The 16,447-nt window shown below is 54.0% G+C and overlaps 1 protein-coding gene across 2 annotated transcripts in view; it reads left to right on the plus strand.

Annotated features, from left to right (window-relative positions):
* The first annotated feature begins 604 nt into the window (after window positions 1-604).
* The window catches only part of LOC125128266 (otoferlin), a 41,045-nt gene continuing 25,202 nt past the window's right edge, over window positions 605-16,447 (plus strand). For both annotated transcript variants that reach the window (XM_047782464.1, XM_047782465.1), the window contains exons 1-7: window positions 605-745; window positions 2,158-2,284; window positions 2,748-2,802; window positions 7,853-7,984; window positions 13,372-13,434; window positions 13,842-13,926; window positions 16,030-16,189. In XM_047782464.1, coding sequence (XP_047638420.1) covers window positions 697-745; window positions 2,158-2,284; window positions 2,748-2,802; window positions 7,853-7,984; window positions 13,372-13,434; window positions 13,842-13,926; window positions 16,030-16,189 — 671 coding nt within the window. In that variant the 5' untranslated portion in view covers window positions 605-696. The remainder of the gene's footprint in view (window positions 746-2,157; window positions 2,285-2,747; window positions 2,803-7,852; window positions 7,985-13,371; window positions 13,435-13,841; window positions 13,927-16,029; window positions 16,190-16,447) is intronic.

The raw sequence follows: 16,447 nt of genomic DNA on the forward strand, positions 1-16,447 counted from the left end.
TTCTGTAGTGAGAGGGGACAGGCAGAAGGAGCAAAGCCAGGACCAAAGATAGAGGTGGGAAAGGACCCATCTCCTCCTTTTCAGTGAGGACCAAGGAGAATCCAAGGGCAGAGAGAGGTTGGGAAAGACAAGGCAGGATTTGGGCACCAGGGCAACTAGTTTCAACCACATCTCCCATCTCCTCATCAGTCTCTGCCTCTCTGAGTCCTTTTCCTGCCTTCCTGTTCTGATGCTTTGTCTCTGGTCATCTGACTTTCTTTCCACCCAGACGAGGTGGGGTTCTCAGACAGGGAGGATGAGCTAGGTGGCACTGGTCCAGCTCAGAGCTCTAAGACTGGACTGGCTGGGATCAGGACTCCGAAGGGCTCCAGTTGAAAAGGTTCTTCCCACCTGAAGCCCTCCCTCTCTGGTCCCCGTCCCCAACCTGCTCTTCAGTGGTGTGAAGGCATGGGGAAAGAGGAAGCGATGGGGTCTCCTCTGTCCTAATTCCCCCTCACGGCTCCAAGCTTGGGAAATTTGGCCCCCAGCACATCTCTGGATCAGTAGGTGAGGGTCTGGGGCTTGGATCTCCCTTTCCCTTACATATTCTCTCGGGTTTTGCTCTTCTGTGTCTGTGTGTCTTCCTCCCGGCGTTCATCTCCCTCCATCTCATTCTGGCGGCCCCCTCTCAGAGCCGGGAGGAGCGTGTTCTCCGCCATGAAGCTCGGCAAGAACCGGCCTCACAAGGAGGAACCCCAAAGACCAGGTACGGAAGAATGCCCTGGCCCACTGTCCAACCAGCCCCTCGGGAGCCCTCCAGCCCCCACTCAGCCCCTGAAAGTGACCACACCCCTCCTCTCCGTGGGCAGTGCCCCAATCGGCTCTCCTGCGATTGGCCGGCGGAGCCACCTGGGAGGGGCCTGACATCCCATTGGCTGGCAGAGGAGCCGGGTCCTGACAGTGGTCCTCCGGAAGGGGGCGCTTGGAGAGCTGGGGCGGGAACCGTATTTCCTCCGGTCTAGAAGAGCCCCTCTATCCCGTGGGCTCCTCCCGCCCTCTTTGCTCCCATTCTTACTTCTCCACACAGAAGCCTGGAGATTTTTAACTGGGGAAGAGAATGACAACAAAAAAGCTTGTTTGGCCAATTCTCTATTTCTGGGGGGAAATCAGAGCCCCGACAATGCTTGCTCGGAGCAGGACTCCTAGTCCTGCCTTTTCCCCATGTGCTCTCGTGGAGCTGCAGGGATGGTTCTGGGGGAGAGCGGCAAGGTGAGTCCAGGAAGACTGCAGTGGCCTGTGGCACTGGTGCCACTGGAGCAGCAAGCTGGGGACGGGGCAAGACAGCCGTTTAAGAGCGAGCAGGGAGGACAGGTGGAAGGCGAGGGGTGAGGGGGCAGGTGGAGTGGTAGGGCAGCTACGTGCGGCTTTCTGATCCACGTCGGTCTGGGGATCGCATTCCCATCCTCAGGGTTCCTGGCTTCCCTCCCCAGCACCCTCTGTGTGGCCCACTGGCTTCAGATTCTCTCTCTGCCTCCATGCCAGTTCCAGCTGCACCTTTCTCTTTCTTAGATTGGAGCGGGTAGAGCTATTAGCTGAGACCCAAACCCACTATCCTTGGGTGGCTTCTCAGAATGATCATTTCTTCATCTCATTGGATTTCTACAAATCCATACACGGTTAGGTTGTGAATTCCATCAGCTAATTTACACGGATAAGTTCTTTCCTGAGCCTGGGTTTCTTCGTCTATGACATGAGAATAGTGCCTATCTTGGCAGACTATGACTATGAGCATTATGAGGACTAGAGATACGTGTATAAAATGCCTGGCATTGCGCCACTCATAGGAGGCACTCAGTAAATTATAGATATTGGTACAAGAGGTACCTAAGTACGGAGTCTTCATTTCTAACCCACCACAGAGGCTATTCAGTGCTTAGGTAAGTAATGAGTTACATTCGATTCAAACAAAAACCACAAGACCAGATACAATATCAGTTAAAATTAGAGATCAAGTTTAGGTCAGAAACACTGCACATACACAGAGCCTAGCATTCTAAGCAGATGCAAGCAAGGAAACCTGGAATTTGACTCTTAGCTTCCAGGAGGCCAAAGCAAAAAAGGAAATAGAGTCACTAGCCCACCATCTAGCCCACCTAACAGGCCCTCCTTCTTCCCCAGATGAACCAGCAGTGTTGGAGATGGAAGACCTTGACCGCCTGGCTATTCGACTGGGGGATGGGCTGGATCCTGACTCTGTGTCTCTTGCTTCCGTCACCGCGCTCACCACCAATGTCTCCAACAAGCGGTGAGTGGGCAGGAGCCCCTGAGCCCCGGTTGTCTTCACCTGGTCAGGCAGGACCCAGCTTGCCATGTTTGGAACATGTGGGGACGAATCAGGGCCTGTGGACAGCTCCTTCCTAACCCTACCCCCTCCTCCTTTTCCTGGATTTCTCTCTCACCTCTCTTCTGCAAAGACATGGGCTTGTTCCCAGGTCATTGAATACCTCCAGGCAAAGGGAAATCACGGAGTCACCCAGCCTGCACTTGACCCTGTGGACCTAATGTCTGCCTGCCTGTTACTTCTGCCATTGGCTGGTCCTCTCTATTGAAGCCCTGAGCTCCCGTTCTGCTTGGTAGCCCTGGAGTGTTTGAAGACTATGATTTTGTCCCATGCCCTTCTCCTTCTAACCACTGCCAGGGCCCTCCTCCTCCAGGGCCCTGCAGGCAGTCCCCTTACACCTGACCTGACAAGACACTCTGCTCCTCAGATCCAAGCCAGACATTAAGATGGAGCCAAGTGCCGGGCGGCCCATGGATTACCAGGTAGGTGGGGCAGCTAGAGGCCTCACGCCTTTCCAACTCTGCTCTACTGGGGGTTTGGGGCTAGATGTGGAGACAAGGATCTGGGGGTCATAGAGGACCACATGCCGAATATAAGTTCTCAGAATAAGCTTGTTCCCAGGAGACACTGATAGCGATGTCGTAAGGTGAGAGGTGCCAGCCCCCAAAGGAGCTGGAGAGCTCTGCGAATGCTGGTCAAAGCCCTCTTAAGATGTTACGACCAGCAACAGACTTCATAAATGAGAGGGACCTGGAAAACGGTAAAGAGACCGAAGACAAAAAAAAAAAAAAAATTCCAACGGTTAACAGAAGTGCTTCTAAAGAAAGATTTTTTTTTTTTTAGGGTGGTGTTTTATCTTATTTTGATGCCGGAAGGAATGTCAGTCTTGGCCGTGTGTATATAGATGATGAGAATGTGGGTGGGTTTTTTTGCTTCTGTGTATTTTCTGAAATTAATGGTTAATTTTTTTTATGTGTATGTTTCCAAAACTGGAGACAAATGGACCCATTTGGCTGAGATGGGGAGAGATTTGCAGCTGTGAGATTGCCCGTGTGGTTGCAGTGCAGGCAGAATGGGCCATGGGCGTGGCTGGGAGCTGCTGGCAGAGGGACACACAAGGCAGCGGGACCCAGTTCAGCCTTCCCAGGCTGGGGCTTGATCCTCAGCTTTGCACGGCCACATCCTCAATTTTGTCTCTTCTCCTGGAGCTGGTGGGAGACTGAGAGACTGAGTTACAATAACAATTCACAATAGACTAATGTACAAGCTGGAAGCACCTAGTACTTATTTATGAACTAGAAGCAAGAAGCATCCAGGGTTCATCCATTGCTCTGGACCCTCTTTGGGGAGCTAAGGAGACCCAGGTCCATGTGAAAAGACTGCTGGGTATTCCTAGGATGGAGTGAGGGTCCTGGCTGCTCGGGGGGCAGGCAGTGGGGGGGACACCGCCTTCAGGAGACCCCTCTGGACTGCCACTGCACTTCCTGTCTAGGTCCAGTGCCAGGGCCCAGAATCCGAGCCAACCCCTCTCCCAGGTTAGACCTTTATTCCCCATTTTCCAGGCCCCATGCACCCTTCTTTAAGGACAGCCTGACCTCACCTCACTCAGGTGATGATATAAAGGACTAGATGCCAGCTTTCTTTGTAGCAGGTACATCTTGTCCGTTTCCTCAAGGATATACCTTGTCTTCCTTAAGCCTTTGCTTTGGTTTGTTTTCATCCAGTTGGTGACCATCTTCCCAGGGGCTTAAACAAGTAGCCCCAGGCAGTGTCAAGTGGACCCACCCCTGTGGTTTCAGACAAGCTCACGACACTGGGCTCCTGGGAGGTTTGGGAATGTCACCTCCTCACTTCTCTTCCAAAACCCAAGCACAGAGTATCCTCGCACTTCTGAGTGCTTCGCCAGGGGACTGGGTTACGGGCTTTGCTCCTCTGTGTGCTGAGAACAGAAAACATTCTAAAGAACGAAGATCCCATAGTCAGACACCATTCTCTCTGCAATGTTTCTCCTGCTTAGAATGCTCGGAACGCGTAACCTCTTTCCTGATTATTGGCATCTCAAAAGCAAGACGCCACAGCCTCCTCCCTGTGTGCGGTTTCCCCATGAGAGCGGGCTAAGCTTGGCACTTGGCAGAGAGATTCTCGGTGGGCCGTGGAGTCTTGAGTCTGTTCTCTACCCTCTTCCTGGCACCAAGACTGTATATGTCTTCACCTCCAAACATCTCTCTGCTTTTCACCTCCACGTCATCGCCCCTCCGCTGACCGCCAGCTCAACCGCAACGTGTCTGGTCTCCCTACCCTCATCTTGCCTCCTCCACGCCATCCTCTTTGCCACCCCTGGAGCGGTCTTCTCCAAATCTTCGGGTCATGTCCCACCTCTGTCATCTGGAGATGAGGGAGTGAATGATGTTTGGGAAGAGCCATATGAAGGGGTCCACCATCTCTCACCCCCAGCTCCAGCGATGTTTGCGGCACGACCAGATTCCCTGGAAGCAGGTCACAAAGCACCACGACTCTTGGTTTCTCCCAGAACAGAGGAATAGGTTTACACTCGGCGTGATTCCTTGTGATGCGTGCATGAAGCCGCCTGGGGATTATGTCTCTTATCTTGGAAGGAGAGGAGGCAATAGTCAAATCACCCCAGTCGGCTGGTCAGTCGGTCCCTTTGTGGCTCTATGTGCCTCCTCATCTTCCATCCTGGAAAAGGCCAAGTCCTCTCCTGATGACTGAAGAATGGAAGGGAGAGGTGGCTAATCCCCTTCTTCAGCTTATTTTTTTAAATTTCAAGGCCAAGTGATGCATTTCTCCTCCATAGAGCCCCCCAGTAGGGGGAGGGGCAGCAGGCATGGCCTTCCCCTCCCCCACCAGCTCCCCACAGCCACCTCTGTTGTACACTCTTGGGGTAGCCCTCAGGCCACCCTTCCTCCAGCAAGGAGCACCCTCTGGAGCCTCTTCCTCTGCCCCACCCTTTTCTCCTTTCAGCCCTTTGCCCTTCTCCCCAATCTACCTCCTACCTCTTGGGTGTCAAAGCTTCTCACCAGGGTTACCCACCATCGTTGGCTCTGCTCAGTGGAGGAAGGTGGAAACTCTGGTCCTAAAAAGGAACAGAGGGCAAAAAGGCTACCATTAGGGCTGGGCCTCCGGATGAAAAAAAAACCATAAAATCCAGCCAACTGCACTCATTGGGAAGCTTAATCTCTTGACAGCATATCTTTGGTGCCTTATTATGCCTGTCAAAGTTGTGTCCGTCTGGAGTTACAGAAAGTCTCTCTCTCTCTCTTTTTTTTTTTTTTTTTTTGATGGAAAGGCAGGGATGGGTTAGCTGCCTAACCCTAAAGGCAGGGGAGGAAATGAGATTAAAAATATGTATATACTTTGTATAAAAAGTTCATAGAGGTTGAAACTCTATAAGCTACTATGCAAAGAATGTTTTGGAAGGAGAGTTCCTGTTGTGGCTCAGTGGAAACAAATCCAACAAATATCCACGAGGATGTGGGTTGAATCCCTGGCCCCACTCAGTGGGTTAAGGATCTGGTGTTGCTGCAAGCTGTGGTGTAGGTCGAAGATGTGGCTCGGATCCAGCATTGCTGTGGCTGTGCTGCAGGCTGGCAGCTGCAGCTCTATTGGACCCCTAGCCTAAGAACTTCCATATGCTGCAGGTACGGCCCTTAAAAAAAAAAGGGGGGGGGGAATGTTCTAGAAGGGCTTCTAGTGTCTGTTTACTCTTCGCGGTGAACTTCTCAGAGCTTTCTCCATTTCGTTTTCTGCTCCCTGAAGAAACAGTGATTGTTGAACTTCTTCAGAGCTCCAGATTCTCAGCTCCATTCCCTTCAAAACTTCAAGTTCCACATAGAATTGGTTGCTTTCGTAGCTCGTGCTATTTCAATTAGTAAATTTTCCGTTTCCAGCTCTATGTATTTTCTTGGCAACATCCTCGTTGGCCTGGGAATTTGTTTTTTAAACAGCGTTAGTTTTGATGTGTTCTTGGCCTTTGGAATATTTTTAAGACTTTGATGGACACCGTGAATGATAATTTTCATGATTATTCTTTTTGTGAAAAGGGAAAATAAAATCTCTTGAGTAAAATCATATTTAGCAGTCGCCTCAAAGCACAACAAGGAAAATTGCAACTCTCCCAGATGAGAAGCATCGAAAGCCACTCGGACAGTTTCATTAGAAGAGGGTGCTGAGGGACGTGCTAACACTAGCTCGGCCTAGGCTATTTTGTTAAAATTCAAGTTCAAGAGACTTAAATGAAGCAATATTAAGCATCGTACATGCCCTGACCTGCTTGGGGCACCAGCCACTTAGCCGAAGGTAAATTCTATTTGAGGAGCCATTTATAACAAGAGCACACATTTTCTAGACCTTTCTACTGTTTGTAAAGCACTTTGATGCACATTATCTCATGCAGGCTTTACAAAAACTTTTGCCAGGTGGGATAGTGATACCTCCTTACAGCTGAGAAAAACTGAGGCTCAGTGAGCCTGCACTAGCTCACTGGCTCTCACACCTGGTAATTAATGTGTCGGGTCTGGGGCTCTGTGTCATTCCAGCAGCCCTAAGTCTGCCCCTTCCTATTTATCCTGGCCACCCTGATGGAACCCAACGCCCCCAAATCCGAAGCAAGAACTGATGGCTTAACATGAGGGTTAAGGAAAAGTATGCGCATGTGCACTCGATCGAGCACACGCGCGCACACACACACACACACACACACACACACACACACCCCTCTGCCTCTGACTCTATCTCTTTGCCTCCCCCCTCCCCCGTGTATATGCAAATGTTTGTTGAATGAATAAACAACTGAAAAAGGGCTTCCCAGTAGAGAAGTAAGATCCTGGGGAGCTGGATGCCACTGAAAAGACACAGAATGCACACAACATACAAGCTTCAAGGCAGAAAGGGTGGCTTGGGTTAACACCAAAGCCTCACTGGGCATCCAGACAAGGAAATTAAGCAAAAGAGGGAAAACCAGGAATGTGGAAAGGGGGCCAAATTCCAGAAATGAAGAAGAGATATCACAGGCCTGCAGGCTTAAAATGAGAAATGCTGGAGCAGAAAATTAAATGCACGTTAGTGGAGACTTAGCTTAATTCCTGAGTGCACAAAAGCTGGGAGGTGTGTTTGCAGCCCTCTGTGGGGCCGGGCCAGTGATGCGGGAAAGAGCTCGGAGCACTTGGAATCACCTGGGAGCTTTACAAATAACTGCTGCTGGGCCCCACTCCTCCCACCCCCTCCCGGGAGATTGGATTCGGTTGGTCTGGAGTGTGGCGGGGGCCTCAGAGTCTTTAACCGCCACCCTCCCCCTCCCGCCAATAACTGGGGTGGGGGGGTGGGGGGGTGCACACCGACCTGGAGGCAAATGAGGAAAGATCCTGGGGTCAGCGACAGGTTCGAGGCAGTGCTCAGACTGGCACCCAAGTCCAGTGCCGGCTCCCTGCACCCTCCAGCCGACCCGACTCCAGCAGGACCGGCTCCCAGGCTCACGGTTCTCCCTCTCGCACCTTCCCCCTCACCTGCCCGCAGGTCAGCATCACAGTGATTGAGGCTCGGCAGCTGGTGGGCTTGAACATGGACCCCGTGGTGTGTGTGGAGGTGGGCGACGACAAGAAGTACACGTCCATGAAGGAGTCCACGAACTGCCCCTACTACAACGAGGTCAGTGTCCGGGGCCTGCGGCGGGGGAGGGGCCTCCCATCTGTGGCAGAGGCTGAGCCCGGCTCCCCATCAGGCCCGACAGGAGAAGTCAGCGGTCAAGGGACACAAAGGGCTCCCAGCCAGGGCGACCTTGGCCCACCCTTGACATCCCCCAGCATGCCGATGCCGAGGCCTTGGAACCCCCATCTAGATCAGCCTGAGCCCGGCCTGGCCGGGGGCCGTCCTGGGAAAGGAACACAATGCCAGGCCCTGCTGCGCAGCTCCCCGCAGTGTTTCCCGGGCCAGAGCCCCGGGGCAGGGCCACGTCCTTCCAGCCCGGCCCGTGATGGCACCAGCGCCATGAGTGAGCACTTGCTGTGTGCTGGACACGCTTCTAAATGCTTTAGGGGCCTCATCTCTTCTCACTCTGCCACCTGTCGGAAGTTATCACCGTCAGTCCCATTAGACACAGGGACATGGGGGCTCCTGGAGAAACACCTGGCCCAGGTGCTGCGTGGCAGCGTGAGTGCTGTGTGGGCACGCTCTCTGCTCAGCCGCCTTCATGGGCGCCTGAACGTCTGTGGGGTCCTTCTAGACCACTGGCTGCGCTGCTTGGGGAGTGAGAGAGAAAGGAACCGGTCTCCACGGCTGTTGATTGCAGCTGTTGGAGGCCACGTCGGGGTTAAAGGACCTCCGTGAACCTCTAGATCAGTCTCTGCATCTTACAGAGGTGGAGGCCGAGGTCACAGTGTGAGAAGGGCAGAGAGCACCGAGTACCGTAGACAGACCAGGGCCCAGACAGGCTAGCCTCCACCCAGCACCCTATCTGCCACCGTGGATGGGCACCCCCAGACCCAGCATCGTGACTCTGGGCCCCAGGGAGGGACCCATCTTCATCAGCTCTGGGGGAGGCTGTCCCTCAGATGCCTGGGCACACATCAGACAAACCCAGAAGTAGTCACTGACCTGGGCATCCCGGCCCTTCCTCCCCTGGAGGGACCTCCAGTCTGCTTCTCCCAGTGGCTCCAGGGAGGATCTCCAGGCTGGCCCACGGCACCCTGCATCTCAGTGTCTCTCCTGGGGGTGGTGAGGGCTGAGGGCGCCATCTGCTCCCTGGGAAGGGTATCTCTTGGGCAACTGTGGAGGCCCCAGCTGTGCCCCTTCAGGAAGAAAAGCCAGGCATACCTCTGCCCTTCACGGGGACCCAGGCTAAGGCCAAGGCCTGGTCAAGTCTCCTAAACGACCACAGATGGACCCTGTTCTCACAGCGGGTCGCCACTGGCCCACCAGGCTGGGACACCACCCTTCAGAACCCCCCCTGAGCCCCATGTGGCAACCATCCAGGACTCAGGAAATTCAGGCTCCACATCTCTGACCTTACGTCAGGACACATCCCTGACCGGAAAAGCCTCTGGCCTGGATAAGATCTGCTTTTCCCTAACAGATATGGAGTCAGGGCCCCATGGCCTTCCATGGTCATCTGATAGTGGAGAAGCCATGTTTGGCTGATTGAAGGGCTCACCTGGCACCAGGCCCATCCCCCTCGTGTTTCATTCCAATGTTTCCCAAGGAAACAGCGGTTCTCCCCAGCAAACTCCTACTCACCCTGCATTGCCCAGCTCGGATGTCCTTGCACTCAGCAGGCTTCCCTGCACTCTCTAGGTCAGAGGTCAGGGCCTTCTGCTCTCTCTGACAATAACTTCCCGGAGTTGCAGTTGGTCCTTTGTGTCCGACCAGGGAGACTCCTGGCCTGCCTCGCTGTAGCCAGACCCAGGGCCCGCCACGTGCCTGGGGGGCTTTGGTAACCCTTTGCTGAATGGATTCTTACCCCATTGAAGAAACACACATAGCCTGGGCATCGGTTGGGCACCAGGTTCATGCTGACAACATGGGGGCTGCAGACGGGGCACCTCCTAGTTCCAGCCTAGAAACCATTTGCCAAATTCTGCATTTATAGCCACTAAAACAATATATTCCACTCATCTTTGGACCATCTTAAATTTGTACCTAATCACATTTTTTATCTTTTTCACAAACCTGAGTAACTCTGATTTGTTCCATTTCTATTTCCTCTAAACCAGATTTTCTCAAACTCCACCCTGTGGCGGAGTTCTTTGCTGAGGGGACTGCCCTGTGCAATGTAGGATGCTGAACAGCACCCCTGGCTTCTCCCCACTAGGCTTCTCCCCTCGACCCAAGAATAGCCACCAAGAACTTTCCAGACATTGCCAAATGCCCCCTGGGAGGGTAAAATCTCTCCTAGTCGAGAACCAGTGCTCTGAACCATCTTCCCATGATGCCTCCCAGCACCAAAGCTAGAATTTTCTTTCCCTTCCCTTCCTCTTCCTTTTATAACATCCCCCTGGTCCAAAGGGTGTAATGCTTCCAGCTCATCCTGAGTTGATGGGAACCTGCCTCTGGCGCCACTAACCACAGTAAAAGGAGGTGAGAACAATCAACAGCACTTAGATTCCTAATTGATTGCAAAAGGGAAATATGCTCAGGAAATACAAGGAACATGAGCACAGACAGCTCAGAGCTCTAGCTTAGCTGGCTCACTGTCTTAGGGCTGTTGCAGCTCTGCGGCACCTGGCCTGGCCTTGACCCTGGACCTGTCTTCATGTGAAGGGAGACTCACAGCAACCTGACCGTCCACAGATCAGGCCACGCCCCCTTCCTTCTCTATGGGTGCATCTTCCTTCTGCCTGAACTGCCTCTCCCCTTTGCCTTGGCTCCTTCTCTCTCCACCTCCCAAAAAACCCAGCGTTACATCATCCACTCAACATCACCACCTCTGCCTTTTTTTTCCTTTGCCTCCTCCTTTATATAAGACATTTTACTCTAGCGTATTCTAAGCATAACTGTGAAAAACCATTATGCTGAAGGGCAGAAACTAGAAGCTTATCAGCTATCTATCCACCCATCCATCTACCCATCCATCCGTCCATCCATCTATCCATTTATTCATCCATCCTTCCATCCATGTATCCATCCATCCATCCATCATCCATCCATCCATCTATCCATCCATCTATCCATCCATCCATCTATCCATCCATCCATCCATCTATCCATCCACCCATCCATCCATCCATCTATCCATCCATCCTTCCATCCATCCACCCATCCATCCATCCATCTATCCATCCATCCATCCATCTATCCATCCATCCTTCCATCCATCCATCCATCCATCTACCCATCCATCCATCTGTCCATCCACCCATCCATCCGTCCATCCATCTATCCATTTATTCATCCATCCTTCCATCCATGTATCCATCCATCCATCCATCCTTCCATCCATCCATCCATCCATCTATCCATCCATCCATCATCCATCCATCCATCTATCCATCCTTCATCCATCCATCCATCATCCATCCATCCATCTATCCATCCATCCTTCCATCCTTCCATCCATCCATCCATCCATCCATCCATCCATCCATCCATCCATCCACCCATCCATCCATCTATCCATCCATCCATCTGTCCATCTAGCTCTGCCTTTCCTCAGTTCCACGTACCTCCAAGTGATCATCATTTCCTCCAGTTATTTCTGCTTCCCATCTTTACTGAAACTGCCCTCTTCCAGCCATCAAGGACCTTGCTGTCCCTAAGTTCAACATCCACCATTGTCCCCTCTCCCTTGACTGCCCAGGTCCTTCCATCCTCTTGCCACCCATGCCCTGGGGACCTCTTGTGTCACTCTCCTCTTGCTCTCTCCTCCTCCAGCCCCTCTCCTCACCACCTTTCTTGGCATCACTCTCTCTGCTCATTGCTGAAATGCTGCTCCTTCTTGGAGCCCTGGCCTGGGCCTGCTTCTTCCTCCTCTCCCTGGGTACCTCCCCAGTCCCAAGGTGTCAGTTACCATCTGCGTGTCTGTGTGCCTGCCCCACTGGCCTCTCCAGAGCTCCAGTCCCCTCATGGCCAGCACCACCCGGGCACAGTGCTGGCACGGGTAGCAGTTGGTATTTATTGTGCAGTGACCACGTGCACACCTGGCTTGAATGCTCGACCCAGGTCATTTCACTCAGATTCACAACCATGCCTCCCAGCAGCATAGTGACTGGTGCCCCAAGCAGTTCCACGTGGCGGCACTGGATCGTTATTCTCACATCACAAAGGCCTAAACTGAAGCTCAGGAAAGGAAGCGATGGCCCCAACAGTGAAAGCTCACTCTTTCCAGCTCCGAGGCTGACACTTGTACCCACAGTGCTCTAGTGCGAGCCTCCAGCAGCTGCGAGCAGATTCTTCTCATTTACTCCAAGCACTTTAGCAACTTTTCTTCCTTCTCCCTCCTCACAAGTTCACCACAGCAGTGGGCCCTCTGCTCCCTGCCCACACCTGCATTCCCAGCGCCCACACACCCAGGCCGGGACAAAGAGGAGGGCACTGCCATGGCGAGGGGCAGCTCCCAGCCCGAGAGGACAGGTCCTGCCTGCATCATGTATATGGAGAGCACACTAAGTTCATCAGTTCCAAGTTCTCAGGCTCACTTTATTTTACTTTTAAACACCCCCGAGGGAGTTCCCCTTGTGGCTCAGTAGTGGAGTTCCCATCGTGGCGCAGTGGTTAACGAATCTGACTAGGAACCATGAGGTTGTGGGTTCAATCCCTGGCCTCGCTCAGTGGATTAAGGATTGGGTGTTGCCGTGAGCTGTGGTGTAGGTCGCAGATGCAGCTCAGATCCCACATTGCTGTGGCTCTGGCAAAGGCCGGCGGCTACAGATCTGATTAAATCCCTAGCCTAGGAACCTCCATATGCTGTGAGTGCAGCCCTAGAAAAGATGAAAAGACAAAAAAAAAAAAACACCCAACTGGTATCCATAAGGATATGGGTTCGATCCCTGGCCTTGCTCAACAGGTTAAGGGTCCAGTGTTGCTGTGGTGGCAGATGTGGCTTGGATCTGGCTGTGGCTGTGGCATAGGCCAGCAGCTGCAGCTCCAATTCCACCCCTAGCCTGGGAACTTCCACATGGTGCAGGTGTGGCCACAAAAAGCAAAAGCAAAACAAAACAAAATAAAAAACCTTCCAAACTTGGGGTGCCTCTCCTAGGCAGTATCAAGGTTTCATGGTGATGTCTGTGGGGCCCATGTAGCCACAGTACATCCTACAGTATCACGTATATTTCATCAAGTCCCCTAAGAGGACCCTAAGGTGGGTGTCATTACCCCCTTTGGACGGCTCAGGAAGCTGAGGTTCAGAAGATGTGTTGCTCAGGGCCACACGTCTCCCAGCTGTCCCAGGGTCAGGAGGGACCAGTGGTTACCCCTCCTGCTCATCCAAACGTCGGGGCTCAGAGGACATGGCTGGGGTGCGGACCGGTGCTGCCAGGAGGGTGGGGCCCAGCCCGTAGCCTCTGCCCGCCGGCTGACAGCAGGTCTGGGTCCTTCCCTCGCAGTACTTCGTCTTCGACTTCCACGTCTCTCCTGATGTCATGTTCGACAAGATCATCAAGATCTCGGTGAGTGGGGAGCAGCCCCTGGCAGGTGGGGCTCTTAGCGGAAACTGTACTTTTGTGCAGACTTGAAAAGAGCGCCCCCTCTCGGCGGGCCAACCATAAAAAGACAGACCCGCACCCACACACACAGCCGGGCAAGCAGGGCACCGGCTGCATTTGGGCCCCTCTCGCCCCATTAGCCACATGCTTCTTTAGAGTGTACAAGCTGCCCGCCCACACCTGGCAGGCAGCAAAACACCACTTGGCCTCAGAGAGCCACCCCTGCCCTGCCAACTGCCCTCCTGCTTCACCATGACGCTCAGGTCCCCAGAAAGAGTGAGGTGGCGCCACTATCCGCCAGCCCTTCCCCGCCCCACGGAAAGCCTCAGCCCTGTCCAGCCTGACTCGCGGTTGCTTGTTCTTCCTGGAAGGTCATTCACTCCAAGAACCTGCTGCGCAGCGGCACCCTCGTGGGCTCCTTCAAAATGGACGTGGGGACCGTGTACTCGCAGCCAGGTGAGTGGCTGCACGGCTGGTGGCATCGGTGCACGCGGCTCTGAGAGCACGGGGAGAGCGGTCCTTCCCACCCTGGCGGGCCCTGGACTCAGCCTGGCTGGGACCCTGAACCCGGCGGGGGCCTTGAGTGCACACAGCCTTCAGGTGAGCAGACCCATGGGTGACCCGCCTGCGTACAAATGCGCTGACTCCCTGGGCCCAGTGGGGGCTCCCAGGGGCCCTTTGGGGTGGGCAGCGTCGCCCCTTTTACAGTTGGGGAGCCCGGGCCTCAAAGAAGCACCTGGGCTTCCCCAGTCACCCAGCTGATCTGCGGTGAAGTCAGGCTGTGAGACTCCAGAGACCCTGCGGAGCCACCTTCTCCTCAATGCCACATGCAGGGTGGCTCAGAGGGTCACTGGGCCTGGGGAACACTTTCATCCACCATCAAGGGACCGTCAAGGGACCCAGGTCTGCTCAGCAGCTCGGTGGGAACATGTGAGCCAGTGCTGTGTGGGGTGGGCGAGGGACCCCCAAAGAGTGGCCCAGAGGGCTGGTGAGGTTTGGGCCAGGAAGATAAGGTGCCTCAGACAAACCACACTAACTACACGGGCCCCATCCATGTCCCCGAAGTGAACCTGCCACTGAGGGTGTAGTAATGACCCCACCAGGCCCTTTGACAGTGACAACACGATTTCACCCAGATGGTCCCCTTTGACCATCACAAAACAGTGAGGGAGCCATCAGCATTCCTTCCCATTCTACGGATGAGATAAATGAGGCCAAGAGAACTTGTGTCTTGAAGGTGCCACTAAACTATTAGGTTGAACAAACTGGCAATTCCTTATGACTCAGCCTAGTCGACACCTGGCTGGTGCACATTATAAGTGACTCAGACCAGGAAATCTAAGGCCAAAATCCAAGATTATACACGTCGGAGTTCCCGTCATGGCTCAGTGGTAACAAACCCAGCTAGTATCCATCAGGATGTGGGTTCGATCCCTGGCCTTGCTTAGTGGGTTAAGGATCCCACATTGCCGTGAGCTGTGGTGTAGGTCACAGATGTGGCTCAGATCCTGCATTGCTGTGACTGTGGCGGAGGCTGCAGCTGTAGCTGTCATTGGACCTCTAGACTGGAAACTTGCATATGCCGTGTGTGCAGCCCTAAAAAAAAAGGAAAAAAATAAAAATAAAAAAAGATCAGGATGCAAAAGCAGAGTCCCAGAGCTGCTGGGTCTTGAGTCTAAACCCAAAAGAGCAGAGAAGATTTTGTTTTCCGCACCAAGTGCAGGCTGCTGCAGAATATTCTGGGATGGGGGGCATTCCAAGCTCAAAGAACCGCAGTGACAAAGGTGCAGGGATATGAAACAGCAGTGGGAATTATTCATAAACAGCTTGGTCTGGCAGGAGCGCAGGGGCTGGAGGGATGGGCATTGCGAGCTGGGGAGAGTGTATCGGGAGGCCCCCAGGAATGCTGAGGTCTGTGGTCTTTCCCCCAAGTAAGGGAACCTCGGGCGCTTTGACATGGGGAGCGAGGGAGTTCCTGTCGTGGAGCAGTCAAAACAAGTCTGACTAGAACCCATGGGGACGAGGGTTCAGTCCTCGGCCACACTCAGTGGGTTGGGGATCTGGCATTGCCACGAGCAATGGTGTAGGTCACAGATGTGGTTTGGATCCTACTTGCTGTGGCAGTGGTGTAGGCCAGCAGCTATAGCTGCAATTCGACCCCAAGCCTGGAAACTTCCATATGCCGTGGGTGCAGCCCTAAAAAAGCAAAAAAAAAAAAAAAAAAGAAGAAGAAGAAGAAGAAAACGTGCGGAGTGATGGGGCAGCCACGGGGAGGCTGACGGCAGGGGTGGGGCGGGAGGGCCTTGGGCAGAGAAACGGACCAGGAGGCTCGAAGCCACACCACACGCCTGGGTGCGTGACCAGGGCCAGACCTTGCCTCGGTCGCCCTTGCTCAGGGACCTCTGTCTCCCTATCCCAGAGGCAGGCAGAGCTGTGGCCCCAGGGTCGGGACCTGATGGCGTGGGCTCCAGGGGCCAAGAAGGCGCTTGGCTCTGGGCTCCGAGGCCTGCCCGGGGCAGGGGTCCGTGGGTGCAGCATGGGTGCCCCTGGCCATTGCAGAGCACCAGTTCCATCACAAGTGGGCCATCCTGTCAGACCCCGACGACATCTCTGCGGGGCTGAAGGGCTACGTGAAGTGTGACGTCGCCGTGGTGGGCAAGGGGGACAACATCAAGACGCCCCACAAGGCCAACGAGACGGATGAGGATGACATCGAGGGGTGAGGCGCCCCTCTTCCCCAGCCCCTGAAGACCTGGCCCAACCCTTCCCGGGCTACCAAGGGAGCCCCCAGGGTGGACTTGGCCCAGAGATGCCACCCTCCACCTTCCTCTCCCTGGGAGGACCGAGGTCAGGCAGCCTCGGTGTCCGCAGGCTCGTGGGACAGAAAGGATGGGCGGGGTTCACGGAAGACAGGCAGGGGTGACAGTGCTCTGCCATCCAGACCTCTGACTGTGAGAAACTGGGAACAAAAGAGCCG

This window comes from Phacochoerus africanus, chromosome 5 (assembly GCF_016906955.1).
Source record: "Phacochoerus africanus isolate WHEZ1 chromosome 5, ROS_Pafr_v1, whole genome shotgun sequence".
Lineage (NCBI taxonomy): Eukaryota > Metazoa > Chordata > Mammalia > Artiodactyla > Suidae > Phacochoerus > Phacochoerus africanus.